At 49.3% G+C, this 18,322-nt stretch overlaps 1 protein-coding gene across 2 annotated transcripts; it reads right to left on the bottom strand.

Moving 5' to 3' along the window:
- Nucleotides 1-373: 373 nt before the first annotated feature.
- Nucleotides 374-18,215, bottom strand: baz2ba (bromodomain adjacent to zinc finger domain, 2Ba). 2 transcript variants are annotated; one of them, XM_028979772.1, is made up of 28 exons: nt 18,082-18,215; nt 17,876-17,984; nt 17,558-17,659; nt 15,623-15,857; nt 15,437-15,529; nt 14,227-14,288; nt 14,029-14,094; nt 13,489-13,554; nt 13,061-13,105; nt 12,873-12,899; nt 11,693-11,758; nt 11,219-11,359; nt 10,764-11,015; nt 10,297-10,526; nt 9,978-10,052; nt 8,894-9,122; nt 8,686-8,748; nt 8,398-8,542; nt 7,613-8,325; nt 6,174-6,438; nt 5,933-6,088; nt 5,122-5,282; nt 3,186-3,364; nt 2,668-2,803; nt 2,441-2,587; nt 2,097-2,365; nt 1,847-1,990; nt 374-1,527 (listed from the first exon to the last, which is right to left on the bottom strand). In XM_028979772.1, the coding sequence occupies exons 1-28, from the start codon at nt 18,084-18,086 to the stop codon at nt 1,371-1,373; spliced, it is 4,338 nt and encodes a 1,445-aa protein (XP_028835605.1). In that variant the 5' UTR covers nt 18,087-18,215; the 3' UTR covers nt 374-1,370. The 2 variants fall into 2 exon arrangements, with proteins under 2 accessions (XP_028835605.1, XP_028835607.1); XM_028979774.1 differs by lacking the exon at nt 374-1,527 and having other exon boundaries at nt 1,534-1,990; nt 3,081-3,364.
- Nucleotides 18,216-18,322: the final 107 nt, after the last annotated feature.

The following is an 18,322-nucleotide window of genomic DNA, read 5'->3' as shown; positions in this document are numbered from 1 at the left end:
GGACATGGACTGGACCAAGAATAGCAACACTGAGTGTGGAGTGAAGATGTCTTCTTCTGTCCTGGGTGCCAGGCTGGAGAAGGTGTCTGAGAGGAGACTATCCCTCTCACCAAGCACCATGATGGACCATTACTGATGTTCTGTTCTTCTTTCCTCTTATTGCATCGAGTATGTTTTTAGGACTGAAGAACGTCCCTCAGGATTGTCCCGTCTTTCTGCATCACCTCCCTTAAAGCTAAAGGTGGTGAAGGTCAGAACTCGGAGTGAAATTATCTACGATAAGAAAGTTTGTCACTCTGTAAATGCATCCGCGTGTTTCTGTACGTAACACGTATCCGAACGTACTGATGTTCACGACTCAGTTGTGCCAGACGGCTTTAAAAACATCCTTTAATAGGTCCGTGCCACACACACCCACTCACACACACACACACACACACACACACACTAGTGAAAAATAATGCTCCTACAAAAAGAACGCTACAAGTGTTTTAAAATCCCACAACATCTTTAAATAAAACGACTTCAAGTACTCCGACTCGGGCAGAAAAAACCTGCTCTGCCCGAGCTGTTCTAGCTGCCTGTAGGAGGCCACGACGCACGGAGACTCAAACACAGTGGTTACAGCGGCCTGGGGACCGTCCTCATGTGGCAAGGCAGGTGAAGGCCCAGGTGTGTTCCATAGATTCCAAAATAACAAGAATAATCAGAGTAATACAAAAATGAAACAGAAAAATACATTTCCCTACACCCTGCGTGTCAGGGCAGGCACTACCAAGATAAGGAGACCACAGTGTTTGCAAAGGATATGTATATACCATACTGTACAAACAATATATGTTCCATCACTTTAAGACTAAAATAATAATGCTACAGTCGTCCTAAGGCATTAAACCATATCTGCATGTCCAAAACAATATGTACACATCATCTGGAGACTCGGTATTGACATTAATAGACAGTATTTACACGTGGGTCTTCACTGCCCGACTCCGTCATGAACTCCAATACGTCAGTGTAAACAGTTTCAGATTTTCTTGGCTTGGTTTCATATTTGGAGAGAAAAAAAAGTGAAAAACACAAACGAATAAACATTCCGTAAGATTTAAAGCAGTTCTGCTGTTTCTTCCTTTTCATAGAAAACGAAGAGTGGACCTTTATTTACTCATAAATAATCAATAAAAAATTAAATACATTCACTATAATATTAACCATAAAGTTAAAAAATGATATTTACAGGTAGTGGAAAGTGTTACAGCTCTGAAGGTTGGAAATTCAGTGCGGTTTCGTTTGCTCCTCGAAGGAAATGCTATTGCACGAAGACCCCCGGGTTCCTGGACCAGTAGACATTTCCACGCTCGTCCTGCAGCTCAGTTAGTCTGCTTCAGAAGTTCAGTCCATCTCTTCTCGAAGAACTTCCTCATGTTGTGTCCCGCGCGTCCAATGTCTGAATTGTCCTCGTTGAACTTCTCACAGTTGTCAAAGACCAGGTTGACGTCGATGATGAAGGTCTCCAGATTCTGATACCTGAAGAGGGAGAAGCAGAAGATATAAAGCAGGACATGGCTGGTTCTTCACTAACGTTTGTGTATGTGTGAGGCATGCAGAACACGATGGATTATTTCATAATGACGTTGCCTGGTCAACTTCTAGAACGTCCTTTTTGACTGGCATTTGACTGCCATTCGCTCGGGACTATTTAACATTCGTCCGGACGTCCATGTGACCGGGGAGCGGCGTGTGGGGACGGATCGGGATTCAGCCCACCGTGATGTGAAGGAATGTGGAGAAATTGATGGTGATCGTGATGGAGCCGTGAGGCGGTGAAGATGTGCGTGTGACTCACTGGCCGCTGACGAGTTTCTCCCGTATGGTGGAGAAATCCATGGGTTTCTTGATCACCTTGCGGTACCCCGGGACGGATTTGAGGTTGACGGGGGTGAGGAAGGGCCAGGCGTCCTGGTGTCTCTCCAGCTCGGCCAGGAGGATCCTGAAAGGAGAAGCAGCATCTCCATCATCGGCGTTTTAACCAGCACTAGCGTGAAAATGGTGTTGATGAGATAAAATGGCGGGAAACGTGATACGTGGCGCCGCACCTGCACAGGCCCAGGTCTCGGTTGTTGTCCCGCGCCGTCTTGGCTCTCTTCACACACACAGGGCTGTCCTGTTTGGGCGTGGCTGTGGGCGTGGCCTTCTTGGGCTCTTTGGCCGCAGCTTTCTTTGGGGTGCCGCTGGTGCTGCTGGCTGCATCGTCCTCCGACGCCTCCGGCTGCTTCTTGCTCCGCTTGGCCGTCTCGGCGGCCTTCTTGGCGGTGGGCGGGGTTTTGCTCTGCAGCTTCTTGTTCTTCAGGGCCTGGCCGCTCGCCTGGACAGGGACGCGTTTTTAGTCCAGAGAAGAAAGCGGGGCGGTGGGCGTGGTGCAGCAGGGAGGGGTGGTTACCTTGGAGATGCAGGCGGGGCAGTACCAGTCTCCCTCTGGGATGGTGCAGATCTTGGGTTTGTGACAGTAGGTGTGGCAGCCCTTGTCACATCCATCACACAGCAGCAGCAGGTCCTCGTTGTCCCCTTTCCTGCAGATCTGGCAGTACTACAGCACAACCGAGCAGCGTTAACACAACAGAGCCGGGACACACACACACACACACACACTCACGCACACACACTCACCACTTTCATGATGGACCTCTCCCAGGCGATGGACTTCTGAAGCTGCTGAAGACACATGGCCAGCTGAGAGGAGCTCCTCACCTCACTCAGAGCTTTCCTCCACACCTTCATGCCTGGAGCAAGTTCCTCCTCACCCCTGACATAACACACACAAAGCACACTTACAAACACACACTGACACACAAACCGATTCCTTATACAGAAGAAACACACAAGCGCAGACAGAAACAGGACAACATGCTGCACTGCAGTCCCAAGATGCACCACAAGGAGGAGGAACTGAGTCACCATGCAGCTCAGCAGGGTGGAGAAACAGCGAAAAACAAGAAAAACAATCCACGTGCAAAAAAAAGCACCAGAAGAGACGGAGCAGTGAAGTGGAAGTGAGGGGCGGAGTATCGTGGAGGACCTACCCTTCCCCGCCAGCACTAGCGGAGGGCGCGGGGGCGGGGACAGTGACCGTACCCACATTATCCAGCCTGATCTGGATGGTGCTGCCCAGCGGGCTCCGCAGGTACCTTCGCTCGATGTTCCGCTCCAGCTCCGCCAGGCGCGTCACCGCTATGTCCAGAGGGTTGCCGGGGCGACGCACCAGGCCCCGCTCCTCCTCCGAGCCCTTCCTGGTCGGCGCCGGCGTCTTGTGCTCGAAGTAGACCAAGTCTTCCTTCTCCGACTGCGGTTCGGGGAACATCCATCCCTGCCCAGGGCAAGTGGCGGAGGTTTAACCGAGGTTCTACGTCACCTACACCACCAGTCAGAAGTCTGGACGCCCTACTCTCTGCCGGTTATGGAGACCAAGATCGTCACCATCAAAATTTTGCGGCCTTGAAAAGGTTTGTAATATGAAATGAACATTGAAACCTGATCGACACGTGAACGTATAACGAAGGTTATATTTCCCCGTTTTCAACGTTTTCAACTAGCGCAGCTCTACGGCATCTCTGGCAGGCTTTACGTGGTGAAAGGTGTTGCAGATCCTCCACAGCCACCGTATAAATGACACATTTTGCTGAGAAACACGGTCAGTTCAGCTTTTCATGGTCGTCATAAATTTAACAACATTTTGGTAAATTTGCACATGACACATGGTCATGAAAACCTGCCTTAGAGTACTTGAAAAGTTATGGAACTTCTTTTGTCAAAATGTATTTGGCAGCACCGATATGCAAGTTGTCCCAAATAAAAATGTATGATTTATAAGAATTTATTCGTATAATGGTGCAGAAAAGAAGTATTTAGTACCTACAAACAAGCAAGAATTCTGTCCCTCAGAGACCTCTTTAAGAAGCTCTTCTATCCTCCACTTGTTACCTTTTTGAACTGGTTATCTGTATAAAAGACGTCTGTCCACACCTTCAAACAGTCAGACTCCAACCTCCACCATGAACAGGACCAGAGAACTGTCTAAGGACGCCAGAACAAGATTGTACACCTACACAACACTGGGACCAGCCAATCTACAACAGACAAGCAGCGTGGAGAGAAGAGATCAACTGGTGGAGTAATTATTAGAAAATGGAACCACTGACAATCTCCCTCGACCTTGGGCTCCATGCAAGATCTCACCTCGCCGGGTACAAATGATCTCAGCCCAGAACTACACGGAGGAAGTAAATGGTCAATAACCTGATGCAAGCTGGGACCAGAGTAACAAAGGTTACTTCTAGTAACACACTACGCCATCGTGGATTAAAATCCTGCAGCGCTCGAAACGTCCCCCTGCTTATGCCACCACATGTCCAGGCCTGTCTAAAGATCGCCCGAGACCAACTGGATGATCCAGAGGAGGACTGGGAGAATGTCATTGGGTCAGATGAGATCAAAATAGAACTAAATATGGGGAAGAATGCCGAGATGTATCCCAAGAACACCATACCCACTGTGAAGCATGGGGTGGAAGCATTAAGCTTTTGGACCAGGACGACTGATGAAACGTGGCTGGATGTTCCAGCATGACAATGCTGACCTCCAGACCTGAATCCAATCAAGAATCTATGCGCAGCCACAGCCCCAAAACATCACAGCTCTTGAGAAGATCTGCATGGAAAAATGGGTCAAAATACCAAACCTGGTGAAGACCTACAGGAAACATTTGACCTCTGCCATTGACAACCAAGGTTACATTACTTTTGTACTGGGGTGAACTTTTGCTACGTCCTATAATGTGATTTCCTGGATTTTTATTACATTCTGTGTCTCACAGTGGAAGTGTACTTATGATGAAAATTACAGACCTCTCAACAATTGTTGCCTGCCTATTTTTTTGGCCATCTGTATATATATAACAATTACTGTTACTGACAATAACCATTTCTGTGAAATAAAAAAAGGATTTGGAAGCGTGACCTTTAATTTACTAATTAACGTCCTTTAGTAATATTCAGCTGTCTGGCCATAAAGAAATCAGCAGGAAGAACGTAGACCCCAGATGAATGGTTCAGAGGTCATGCATACCTTGACCTGCAGGCTGGCGGAGGTGACCTTTCTCTCCAGCTCCTCCACCTGCTGAAGCAGGGCAATGTCCGTCTCCATGGCCTGTTCCTCCACACACCAGGTCACCAGCGTCTCCTCCGACACCTGCCCCTCGTCCAGCTCCGACGGCTCCATCGCCGCCACTGAGGTCACACAGAGGTCATCCTGTTACTGCCAGGTACACGTGTAACCACTGAAGCATTTAGTGTCATTTTACATTTAAATTATGTGAAGTTGTTTCTACTTTTTGCTCATTGTTTGGTCCCAGTTTCAGTCATATCCCTTTATGGTCTTAAACTAACATTTTTCAAATTCCGATAAACAACATGTCCTCTAGACTTGCTGCTCCAGCCATTTGGCCTTCAGGCCCACAGTAGACAGCAACCCGGTGTGTGTGTGTGTGTGTGTGTGTGTGTGTGTGGTGTTTAGTGAGGAGTATCAGTCCCCATCCACATTTTTCTTTAAAACAGAAAAATTTCTATCCTGTCTGGCCTTGCGTCCACATGGAGGACACGTTTCAGGGGACCCAGAACGGTTATTTTCTAAAACAGATTCTAGTCTCAATGTCTGTTTTCCACGTATACGTGTGGATGGCTGACGGATCCAACCTGACCTTTAACCCCAAACACATCCTACAAACAGCAATGGCAGATAACACGTTCATGGTTGTGCTGCACATTTCTAATGAAAAGACGCGGCTGGAGAACTAGACGCCAAACAAGGAGACTCTACAGGAATGTGGTGGGATGAGACAGGACGGTCCCCGCCAGGACAGATGCGGGATGCCACTCACCTTCTCTGTTCTTGTTGCAGGTCTGTGCAATTAGCTCCATGTATTTCTGGATCTGTTTCTGCAGGGACTTCTCCCGTATTCCCCTGCTGTGTAGAGACTTCACCAAACATCTGAGCTCCTCCATGTCTGTCACCTTCCACCAGCCCAGCAGCATGTCTGCAGCACACACACACACACACACACAGTGATGACTGGTCCAGGTTAATAATTGAGGAGTCTGCCTCCGCCCGGTGGCTCTCACCATCAGGAATGGGTCGTGGGGTGGGGTGGTCCTGTGACTTGGGCAGCTCCATGACAGGCGAGGGGGCGCAGGGTGGCTTCTCCCCGGGGGGCAGGGGGGACTCGCTCTTACTGGTGGAGACGCTGGGTGCCAGCTGTGGACTGGCGCAACCCTCGGCTGCAGGGTGGAGGGGCAGCGGGCTGCTGCAGAGGGGCAGACTTGGGCTCACAAGCCCCCCGGGCCACCCGACCAGGGGCAGGGTCAGGACGGGCATCCCCGGCTTCACCTGGGGCACAGAGACGTTACAATATAATGACGATATTTTTTGGAATAATTTCAGTTTTTAATGCACTATAACTGCTTCATAATTTTTTATTCTGTTTCATTTTTATCTTATGACTACATAAATCAGGGAAATGTTTTGTTCTGTGGCACATAAGCTCCTTGTCCTACCAGGGTGCTAGTAGCACAGAAGACCCAGGTTCAAATCCATTGTGTACCATTGTACTACCATTGTGTCCCTGAGCAAGACACTTAACCCTGAGTGTCTCCAGGGGGGGACTGTCCCTGTAACTACTGACTGTAAGTCTCTCTGGATAAGGGTGTCTGGTAAATGCTGTAAATGTAAATGTTGTCCTTGAAAGCTGATCTTTTCCAGCCAGTATGGAGGTAAAGTGGTTTTCGTTTATGATGCTACGCAGCCTTAACCAGATACATTTACCATCAATCTCTGTGCTCGTCTCTATGCTCATGTCTTTGTGAGTATGTTTGTGTGTGTGTCTCTGTGTATGTTGGTGTGTGTGTCTCTGCGCTCGTCTCTGTGCGTATGTTGGTGTGTGTGTCTCTGCGCTCGCGTCTCTGTATGTTGGTGTGTGTGTCTCTGCGCTCGTCTCTGTGCGTATGTTGGTGTGTGTGTCTCTGCGCTCGCGTCTCTGTGAGTATGTTGGTGTGTGTGTCTCTGCGCTCGCGTCTCTGTATGTTGGTGTGTGTGTCTCTGCGCTCGTCTCTGTGCGTATGTTGGTGTGTGTGTCTCTGCGCTCGCGTCTCTGTGAGTATGTTGGTGTGTGTGTCTCTGCGCTCGCGTCTCTGTATGTTGGTGTGTGTGTCTCTGCGCTCGCGTCTCTGTATGTTGGTGTGTGTGTCTCTGCGCTCGCGTCTCTGTATGTTGGTGTGTGTGTCTCTGCGCTCATCTCTGTGCGTATGTTGGTGTGTGTGTCTCTGCGCTCGTCTCTGTGCGTATGTTGGTGTGTGTGTCTCTGCGCTCGTCTCTGTGCGTATGTTGGTGTGTGTGTCTCTGCGCTCGTCTCTGTGCATATGTTGGTGTGTGTGTCTCTGCGCTCGTCTCTGTGCATATGTTGGTGTGTGTGTCTCTGCGCTCGCGTCTCTGTATGTTTGTGTGTGTATCTCTGTGTATGTTGGTGTGTGTGTCTCTGCGCTCGTCTCTGTGTAAAGAGACTCACTGGTATGGGTGACAGTGTGTAGCTGCTGCCCAGGGTGGAGGTCAGCAGGTGGTGTGGGCTGCTGGAGGTCTGTGGTGGGGAGGTGGAAGTGGGTGGAGATATGGAGTGGGACGAGGCGAGGGCTCCGGCTGTGGCAGAGTTGGAGGGGGCGGAGCTGGAGGGGGCAGGTGGAGAGGTGAGGGAGGAGTCATCACAGGGCGAGCGGGGCAGCAGGCTGAACCAGTGGCCGCTGCGCTCCGTCAGGACGCGTAACAGCTGATCGTTGGGCAGCAGCAAGGCCTGCTGGGATTGCTGTGGAGCCAGAAGTTGTGGCGGACCGGTGTGGGTTGGCTGTACCGGGGGGACGGCCATCGCTGGCAGGGGTGATATGGTGGATGTGGTTGCCTGGCAACCGTTGGGCATGAGGTGGTGGGGTCCCTCAGAGTTGGAGGAGGCTTTGGAACCATCCTCCACGAGTGGGGCCAGTTTGGCGACGTCACCCGGCTGCAGCAGGAACAGGTTGGGTGGAGGCAGGTCTTTCTCCGTGGAGGAGGTGTCTGCACCTCTGTTAGGGCTCAGTTTGGGGATGATGGCCACCAGGGACTTCTCCTCCTTCACCTCCTCCTGTTTCACCACAACTTCTTGGTCCTCCACCTCCTCCTGCGCCTCCTCTTTGATCTGAACGGCCTCGAAGTTCTTCAGTCTCGCGCGCTCCTTCTCCAGCTCCTCAGGACCTGACAGACAGAGACATCACGTTAGCACCGTTCCCTGGCGTGTCACATATCGTCCTCCCCTCCGTCACTCACCCTCTCCGCTCTCGATGGCCTCGGCGAAGACGCCCCCGCACTGCGGGAGGACCCAGTACCGGCGCCGGTAGCGGTCCTGTCCGTACGCGGTGGAGCGCAGGGAGTGGGACGCTTCGAACAGCTTCCGCCTGATCAGGTTCTGCTGCTGCGGGGAGACAGACAGAGGGAGTGTGTGTGTGTATGTGTGTGTACGTGTGTGTGTACGTGTGTGTAATTATGAATCCATTTCTGCTTCTTTCACATCTCGCAAACACACACACAATCTGTGTCCCATCTGTGTCTATTTACCTTTGCCAGCTTCTCGATCTGTTTCTCCAGCTCCTCTACACTGGCTGTCTGGTCCGCCTCATCCTGCGTACACACACACACACACACACACACACGCACACACACACACACACACACACACACACACACACACAACCAGGCTCCTTTAAACTGGCAGATCAGAATAAGCGAACAGCTGCTCTATCTTCTGTCGTTCTCAGGCCTGCACCTCCTCACAAGTCTCGGACTTCTTCCCTTTCTTCCCCTCTTCCTCCTCCTCCTCATCTTCGTCCTCGCCCTGCTCATCGCTGTCTTCATCTTCATCATCCTCGTCATCGCTGTCTCCATTCTTCCTCTTGCGTTTTTGTCCAGGGGTCGGCGCCCCCACGGCGTGAAGCTCCTCCCCACCGGTGCTCATCTCGCGCTTCCCTGTACGCTTAGCATGGATATTCCGCAGCCTGCGCACACACAAATATTTTTCATAATTACGTCCACACAACTACAGAAAACAATGATGACATATCAACGGACCTTTATGACGTGATTAAAACGAGATGCTGGTCATGTGATGATAATAAGGTAATAATAATGCTGGTCATGTAATATTGTTAATAAAAACAAGACTGAATGTGATTTACTAAATAAAAACTATACTAAAATTTCCTCTGGTTAAATCGTGTTATTATTATTATTATGAAGTATTTATGCTTTTCTGTATCTCCCATCCGGTCGCACAGATGACGTCACTTCTCGCCATTAATTGGATTTCAGAATGCTTATCTGGCTGGGAGAAAATGACCAAGCGATCTTTACAATGAAGTGGAAAAGAAACAAAATGTGTGTCGAAATACATGAAATAAATCTGAGCGTCTTCTATGTCTGGAATGGATGTCGAGAATTCTTGAGTCTATAAGGTGACAATAATATAATAATAAGATAACCTTGTTTTAATTATGAAATGGGTTTGACTAAAATAAAACGTTCTACTTGGTATTGACTGGGTTAAATAAAATTGCCTTACTAAAAAGAAAGAGACAAATACAATCTTCATTGACTAAAATTAGACTAAAATAGTCCACTAAAATGGACTAAAAAGCTCAGACTGTTAGTCGATTGAAACTAAACTAGACTAAAATGAGTCTGGACGTGACTAAGGCTAATAAAGACTAAAATGACGGCTGGACGCAAAGACTAAACTAAAACTAAAATTAAGACAGGCCACCAAAAACAGCTATACAGACCAACAGTGTGTGTATTTGTGTGTGCGTGTACGTGTGTGTGTGTGTGTGTGTGTGTGTGTGTGAGATACTCACTTCTTCACTTTTCCCTCTACGTTCTGCTCGTCTCTGCGTAAGATGGTCATGTTGTCCAGGTTCTTATCAATCTCACTGTATGCACACAGGAACAGATCAGTTACACACACCTCAGTAGCTCACCTGTGTGTGTGTGCGTGTGTGTGTGTGTTTATACTCAGTCCAACACTCTACACAGTCTGGCCCATTAAAAATGCAGAAGACAGTCATTTAAGGGACTTTTATTTCACTCTCAACCTGCTTCAGTTGCTTCATTATTCACCCACACATACAGAGTAAAGTTATTATTAATTAATAATGTTTTTAATCAGGGTGTTACCTGACCACGCCCTTGCTGCAGGAAAGCTCATTGACCAGGAAGGCCAGCACAGAGGCCTTCTGCACGGGGGTGTGTGCCTGGAAGGCCTTGGTCCTCAGGCTCTCGCCAAGTTGGCTCAGGACAGGTCCTGCCTGCGGACTGTGGGCCTCCAGGTACATCTGCAGAACCTCAGACACGTTGTCCCGGTTCAGGCCCACGTTGGTCAGGTGGTCTCCCAGGATGGTCTTAGACTGGGGACGGGGAGAGGAACACAGGTAAACAGATCAAATCCCACAAATAAGATCATGTGTGCAGCATCTTCAAGCCATATGAAGCCATGTAGCTGGATCAACTCTCCTAAACTTGACTCTGGACCAATAAAGGCACTTTTTTAAAGGTTCTCAATGCAAACATATCATCTCCAATGAGTCCTGCAAGTCAACTTCTGGGAAGACCAAATATCTGTACTTGCCGTGTGGGTGTGTTACCTTGTGTCCGGGTGGCAGCCCTGGGTCACACACCGCGGCGGAGAGCAGCCGCACCAGCAGGTCCTGCACCCGGCCCATGCTGTTCCCCAGGTTCAGCAGCCCCTCCTGCAGCACCCCCAGGGTGGGCACCTCACACTGCTCCATGCCCAGCACCCGGCCGAAGGCGCGCAGGAACTGCGCCACCATCAGGCAGTCGGAGAAGACGCCACCCGGCAGCACCAGGCCCGGGATGCGCGACAACTCCGGCAGAGGCTGGAAGAAACGCGAAAACGGAGAACACGTTCAGCACCAAAATATGGACTGCCCGCCCCACACTCACATCTACCGAGCGTTACCGAGACCCCACCAAACAGAACGTCCTCGGCGCAGTACCTCCTCTGGCCGCTGTGCGACGCTGTTTGCGTTTTGAGTGTGTGTGTGTGTGTGTGTGAATCCCAGCGGCCACCTTGTCCTACCTTGTGGTCTGCCAGGCACAGGTCCTCGTTGGGCTTCTTCAGCTCCTTGGCCATTTCCAGCTCCAGCCGGCGCAGCTCCAGCTTCCGCTCCTTATTCAGCCGCTTCTCGTCCCGCTTCTCCTGCCGCAGGCGCTCGCGCTCCTGTGGAGGGGACAGAACAGGTCACATCACGTCCTCCTGCTGTCCTGCACCACAGGATCATTACAGCTGATCATGTTGAATCATTGTCCACTGCATCTTCAACATTCCACTTTTCCATATTTTCACAACTCAGTTTGGTGACTTTCTCGTTTGTGGACTGAGCCTGGTCCTAAACCAGGGCCGGGCAAACGTTTTAAACGCCAGATTCATACACATCATTACAAAATTAATATTTACATTCCTTTTTAGAACTAAGAAAGAAGTGGAATGAAGATCCGTCTAGGACTAGGACTAGTTTGAGCTTGATTTCTGCGGTGAAGGTAGATGTCAGACCTCAGCTTTTTTGCGTGCCTCCACCGCCTTCATCAGCATCACGTGCTGCCGCCTTCGCTCTCTCTCCTGTCAATGCAGAGGGAGATCAAGCAGGGCAGAGCGAGAGAGAGAGAGAGAGAGAGAGAGAGAGGGGGAGAGAGAGGTAGACATTGTTCTAAATGCAGACCTGACACTCGGCAACCTATTACAGCACGTTCAGCAGACAGGCAGACAGACGGACAGACGGGTCATGAGGTCATGAGGGTGGTTTTATCAGCTGGACATTGAAGCTCAGGTTTAGAATGAAAAACCGAAGAGCAAATGGGGGAAAAGCAACCGATTTCATGGTAAAAGGGGGAACAAATAAATACATGAGAACAAAAAGAAGAAGCTTTCAGTGCGTCTGGAGTTAGCCAGTCTACAGTGTGCCAGGAGGGACAAAAATGGCAACAAGGGGGCAACAACAGAGCCTCTACTCAGCTCTGACCTCTGACCTCTGGACTGGGGTCAGGATGGGTGAATTTTGGCGGGCAGGGTGGACATTTTCTGGATCAACTCGGGGCTCAACTTAAAGCGCCGCTGCTGCACATGCAGCCTCATCACTAAATGGACGCTGGCAGCGTAGTGCAGTTTGTGTGCATGGTGTGTGTGTGTGGCATGTGTGTAAGGAGCAGAGTGCTTCGGTAGGCCTGGAGACAGGCTGTCTCACACACACACACACACACACACACACACACACACACACACACACATCTTGATGACACCAATACAATCACACTCAGTCATTTCACAACACACACACACACACACACACACACGTGTCTGCATCACACACAGGTGAAATGTGTGCACTGTCAGACAATGAGGAAGGAGGGTGTGTGTGTTGGTGTGTAATATATACTTATGGGGACAATTTGTGGGAGAGAAATAAACGAAGAAAAAATAATGTGCTTGACCCAAAAGACGATGAGGGTTCGGGGAGGGGTCATTTTTCTCCCGCTGACATACAGAGCAGCACACGGAGGCAATGCATGTTTCTTTCGTTCTCGCGTTCTGCTCTCGCTTCAACGCTGAAAGCCATGCAGAAGAATGTAGTATGACAGCAGCCAGTGCTACACTTTATGCGTTGCTATGACAACCATAACACAACCAGTTTTCACGATGCGGGTGTTAGACGTACAGAAAATAAACATACCCATACCATATCTAGTCTATGCCTCTCCAACTCCTGAGAGAGAGAGTTGGCAAAGTATTATGGAACAGAAAAAAATTCACAGCATCATTAAAATAAAAAGAGAGAGAGAGAGAGAGAGAGATCAACCCAATACACCAAGCTTGGAAAAAACCAACAGAAAGGCCAGTTCAGCAGCCAGGACCGAGACCACATACCTGGTGTTTAAGAATGATGGCCTGCTGCCTCCTCATCTCCTTCTCCTGTAGAGAGAGGGAAAGCGCTGATAAGGCTCTCTGCTCCTCTTTCATTAAGCTAAAAGCTGATCTGGGATCAGCACTTCTGCAAGAGTCACGTTTTTTTAAAAAGGAATTTAGCTTCAAAGCAGCTGAAACGGAGCGAGATAAATCGCCAAAGGTCAAAGGTCACTCGAAGGTTGTGGAGAGGTAGCTACATAAAAAAATTAACCGGTTCACGAACCTGGGAGTTCAAAGGTCGGGATGGGAGAACTTTCCAGTAATGGCTCACAGTATACACAATCAAAATTTCTTATATAACTGTTAAAAACGTACATGGAACTCAAGTGTACGCGCACACACACACACACACACACACACACACACACACACACACTCTACTCGCTGACCTTTATCCGCTTTTCCGCCTCCAAGATCTTGGCGTTGGCAGCTTCCTCCCTCTTTTTCCGCTTAGCCTGCCAACGTAAAGCAGTCTTGCATCAGGCCCAGGACAGGACAGGCCAGGCCTACCGGTGTGTGTGTGTGTGTGTGTGTGTGTGTGTGTGTGTGTGTGTTAGGTGTCTCTGTGAAAACCCCTGCAGGGCGGGTGCAGCGAGACGCTGTTCCATGACGGCATGCCCGTGGAGGAGAGATGTAATTTTACAATAAATAAACCATCGAGGGAAATCTTCCGGATTCTGGGAGCGTTTGCTCCACTTGCCAGGAATTATGTAAAAAAATGTGTTGAGAGCAGCCCGCCAACCGTGTCAACTTCAATCGGGCGGGTGCACCTACTTATGCTAAATGACTGCTATTGTCTGTTCAAAACTACCAAAGAAATAATTGAAGTCCATCTGAACCCTGCTTGGAAGCAATTTGTCCACCAAAACCAATTAGACACAAACAGGAGCACCGGAAGTAGGCGGGGCCTTTTTAAAACTCCTCCCTACCTCCAGAATCTGCTGCGCCCGGAGCTCCTTCTCCATCCGGATTTGCTGAATGCGCTTAATCTTCTCCTGGACGGGGAGAGGGGAGGGGGACGGAGGAAAGACGGCGTTCATTTTAAATACATGTGCTGCACTCATCATCACGCTTCGGAAACAGATGAGGGTCCGAATTGTCTGTGTGTGTGTGTGTAGATCACTGACCTGCTGTTTGAGGATTTTGATTTGCTCCTTCTGTTTCCTCCTTTCCTCTGCAGCCATGATGGCTAATAAACCAGAACAGACAGACGCATCACCTGCTGTATTTAATGTGTGACGACGTGTACTGTATATTATTACTGTATATTACACGTGCGTGTGTGTAAATGCCTGACTGCATTGTGTGACTTCCACCATGATGACTGTGTGTGTGTGTGTGTGTGTGTGTGTGTGTGTGTGTATGTGTGGTTCCACCATGATGACCGTGTGTGTGTGTATGTGGTTCCACCATGATGACCGTGTGTGTGTGTATGTGGTTCCACCATGATGACCGTGTGTGTGTGTGTGTGTGTGTGTGTGTATGTGTGGTTCCACCATGATGACCGTATGTGTGTGTGTGTGTGGTTCCACCATGATGACCGTGTGTGTGTGTGTGTGTGTGGTTCCACCATGATGACCGCGTGTGTGTGTGGTTCCACCATGATGACCGTGTGTGTGTGTGTGTGTGTGTGTGTGTGTGTGTGTGTGTGTGTGGTTCCACCATGATGACTATGTGTGTGTGTGTGTGTGTGGTTCCACCATGATGACCGTGTGTGTGTGTGTGTATGTGTGTGGTTCCACCATGATGACCGTGTGTGTGTGTGTGTGTGTGTGTGTGGTTCCACCATGATGACCGTGTGTGTGTGTGTATGTGTGGTTCCACCATGATGACCGTGTGTGTGTGTGTGTGTGTGTGTGGTTCCACCATGATGACCGTGTGTGTGTGTATGTGTGGTTCCACCATGATGACCGTGTGTGTGTGTGTGTGTGTGTGTGTGGTTCCACCATGATGACCGTGTGTGTGTGTGTGTGTGTGTGGTTCCACCATGATGACCGTGTGTGTGTGTGTGTGTGGTTCCACCATGATGACCGTGTGTGTGTGTGTGTGTGTGTGTGGTTCCACCATGATGACCGTGTGTGTGTGTGTATGTGTGGTTCCACCATGATGACCGTGTGTGTGTGTGTGTATGTGTGGTTCCACCATGATGACCGTGTGTGTGTGTGTGTATGTGTGGTTCCACCATGATGACCGTGTGTGTGTGTGTGTGTGTGTGGTTCCACCATGATGACCGTGTGTGTGTGGTGTGTGTGTGTGTGGTTCCACCATGATGACCGTGTGTGTGTGTGTGTGTGTGGTGTGTGTGTGTGTGGTTCCACCATGATGACCGCTTGGTACCTTGCTGCTTTCGGGCTTCTTTGGCTGCCTGGGCCAGCGCCTGCTTCTCCAGCTTCCTCATCAGCTTCATCTGAGCCGCCTGGCGGGCGATTTCTGGGGGCGAGAGACGTGGATGATGACCCAGACCCGCATTTGGGTAGAGAACTGAGAAGGTCCGGGTGACCAGCAGGGCGGTGCACTTCCTACCCTGAGCTTCCAGCTTGCGCAGCAGCTTGGCCTCGGAGGAGTTGGGGAAGTCGCTCTCGCCCACGTTGGGGGGCCGACCTTTCCTACGGCGGGAGCCCGACCCAGAACCTGACATGGGGCTGTCGCCGGGTCCCCTGGGCTGCCGCTCGGAGTTGGGAGGTCGCCCACGCCGCCCCTCCATGGCCAGGAGTCGCGGGATGACCTCCTCCTCCTTCAGCAGGCTCCACTGTAGACCCTGGGAGGACAGGTAGGGTTAGGAGCGCTCCCCTCTGGCTCACCTAAGCGCCTGACACCAAACACAACCAGCAGCATGTACTTCTAATCTGGCTTTCACAACTCGACCTGGTTCTGGTCTGAAGCCTGAACCACTCGAGCCCCTTTTCCACCAAGGCAGCTCCAGCGCCGGTGCTGAAAAGCAGAGAACCGCATCGGGGTTCCTGGACTCAAATACAACAACCAGCAAGAACAATTCATATAATGTCGGCAAGGGCGGAATATAGCGCTGGCTGAGAAGAAGGCCAGAACATGTTCTTCACATAATCATTACGTTTAATGTGCTACTGTACTACAGCCTGAAGTTTTATCTTTCATCCATATTGCATGAAAAATATGTACATCATGAACAAAAATGTGAAGCTCATGAGGAGGATCATAGACGTTTATGATAAAATCACATCGATGGATGGATGGACGTGAAATGAAAGCATGTTGTTTTCCTGCGTATTTGGACAGTGGACATCTGCACATCTTTACCGTTGGTCTGTACTGTTGGCCTGTCTTAATTTTAGTTTTAGTCTTTTCATCCAGCTGTCATTTTAGTCTTTATTAGTCTTAGTTGAGTCCGACTCATTTTTACACAAGTTAAGTTTTATTTTAGTCTTATTTTAGTCAGAATTGTCCATGAATATTTTAGTCTAGTTTAAGTCAATGAAAATTTGTATTTTAGTCTTTTTTGTAATTAATTCAATTCCATTTAACCCAGTCAGTACAGTACAAGTATCGAGTAGAACAGACAAAAAATTACATTTTCTTTTAGTCAAACCCATATCATAATTAAAATAAGGTTATCTTATTATAATATTATTGTCACCTTATAGCCTCAAGAATACTCGACATTCAGTGGCTGCATTTCTTCCCGCGCTTTTCAACACACATTCTATTTCTTTTCCAAATATCGCATTGTCATTTTCTCCCAGACATCTGATACCCCCCCCCACCACCACCATATATCTATAACCCCCGCACCATATATCTATAGCCTCCCCACCATATATCTTTAGCCTCCCCACCATATATCTATAACCCCCCCCACCATATATCTATAACCCACCACAAGCATTCTGAATTAGTGACGTCATCTGTCCGACCGGATGGGAGATACTGCATAATAATAATAACAAGAGGTAAATAAGTTTAGTCTTGTAAACCATATTTACTCTCGTTTTTATTAGTCAACAATTTTACATGATATATTTTGTTCACACTGTTGGTGTGTCAGCACCCAGAGAGTAAATGACTTCAGAGATCTGATGCCGCTTTTCTGACATCATGAAGGAGCAACGACTGCTATTTAATAATATCTTGGAGTTACATGCATTAAGTCTCATGTAGAGATCACTACATTAATATTACAAATATGCTTAAGTCACAGGAAATATATATATTTTTTTGCATCTCAGAACCGGCCCAGTCGGCGTTGGTGGAAAAGGGGTCACCTGTCTCATCCATTGAGAGCAAGAACACCCTGTGGAGGTAACGGCATCTGATTATTGCACGATGCTCAGTATTTAATAAAAAGAGGGGGGTCCTGTGACTACCAGCGCTTAATTCCAAACCCCTGAAGTTCGGACTCCTCCACATGAAAGAGAGAGTTAAAGTCAGATAGAGAGACAGAAAGAGCTCAAGGGACAAAAATAGGAGATGAAAAAGAGTCACCTGGGGTCCATCTCTGGCTTCATAGAAGTCACCAACCCTTACTTTTGCACTGAAGCTAAAATTATCGCGAGTGATGTCAGTTATTCCATTTCTGCATAGATACTACAGAAGAGAGAATAATGATGTTGAGTCAGGATCATCCAACACTGTGTTAAGCTCAGGTTTTCTGCAGCTCTGGGGTGGGTGGGGTGGGTGGGTGGGGTTTGGGGAGGTGAGGCGGGGCTGTGAGGTGGAGTCATGTTAGGTCAGGGGTCTTTCTTACAGGGTGGGGTAACCTAAGCAAGCGTTGAGCGGCATGAGGGTCAAAGGTGAAGTTACCTTCACCACATCAGGGTACTGGCGCAGCCTCTTCCCACACGGAGCGTAGTACGCCACATCGCCATGGAGACGCCCCGCCACCGCCTTGATCCTTGTCTCGCGCTGCCAGCTGCGGGGAGCAGGACACACACTCAACAACGTCACAAGTGTGTGTGTGTGTGTGTGTGTGTGTGTGTTCAGAATGTCTGTGTGTGTTGGGAACACACCCCATCTCCAGAGGAACCTTCAGCTGCTCCTGACTAATCACCCTCTTCCTCTTCGCGGAGCCTGCAGGAACATGCCAGTAGCTGGTCACACACACACACACACACACACACAGCGACCCCAAAACCACAACTTCCCCTCACACACACACACACACACACACACACAGCGACCCCAAAACTACGACTTCCCCTCACACGCGCACACACACACACACACACACACACACACACACACACACAC

Source organism: Denticeps clupeoides, chromosome 5, assembly GCF_900700375.1.
Source record: "Denticeps clupeoides chromosome 5, fDenClu1.1, whole genome shotgun sequence".
Lineage (NCBI taxonomy): Eukaryota > Metazoa > Chordata > Actinopteri > Clupeiformes > Denticipitidae > Denticeps > Denticeps clupeoides.
This window is presented reverse-complemented; position numbering and strand designations above follow the sequence as displayed.

Excerpts from the sequence above, each read along its gene's own strand:
- baz2ba (XM_028979772.1), bottom strand. Across the intron at positions 1,991-2,096 it reads CGAGACCTGGGCCTGTGCAG|GATCCTCCTGGCCGAGCTGG; the intron begins GTGCGGCGCCAC and ends TTCTCCTTTCAG. Across the intron at positions 1,528-1,846 it reads GAGAAACTCGTCAGCGGCCA|GTATCAGAATCTGGAGACCT; the intron begins GTGAGTCACACG and ends CTCCCTCTTCAG.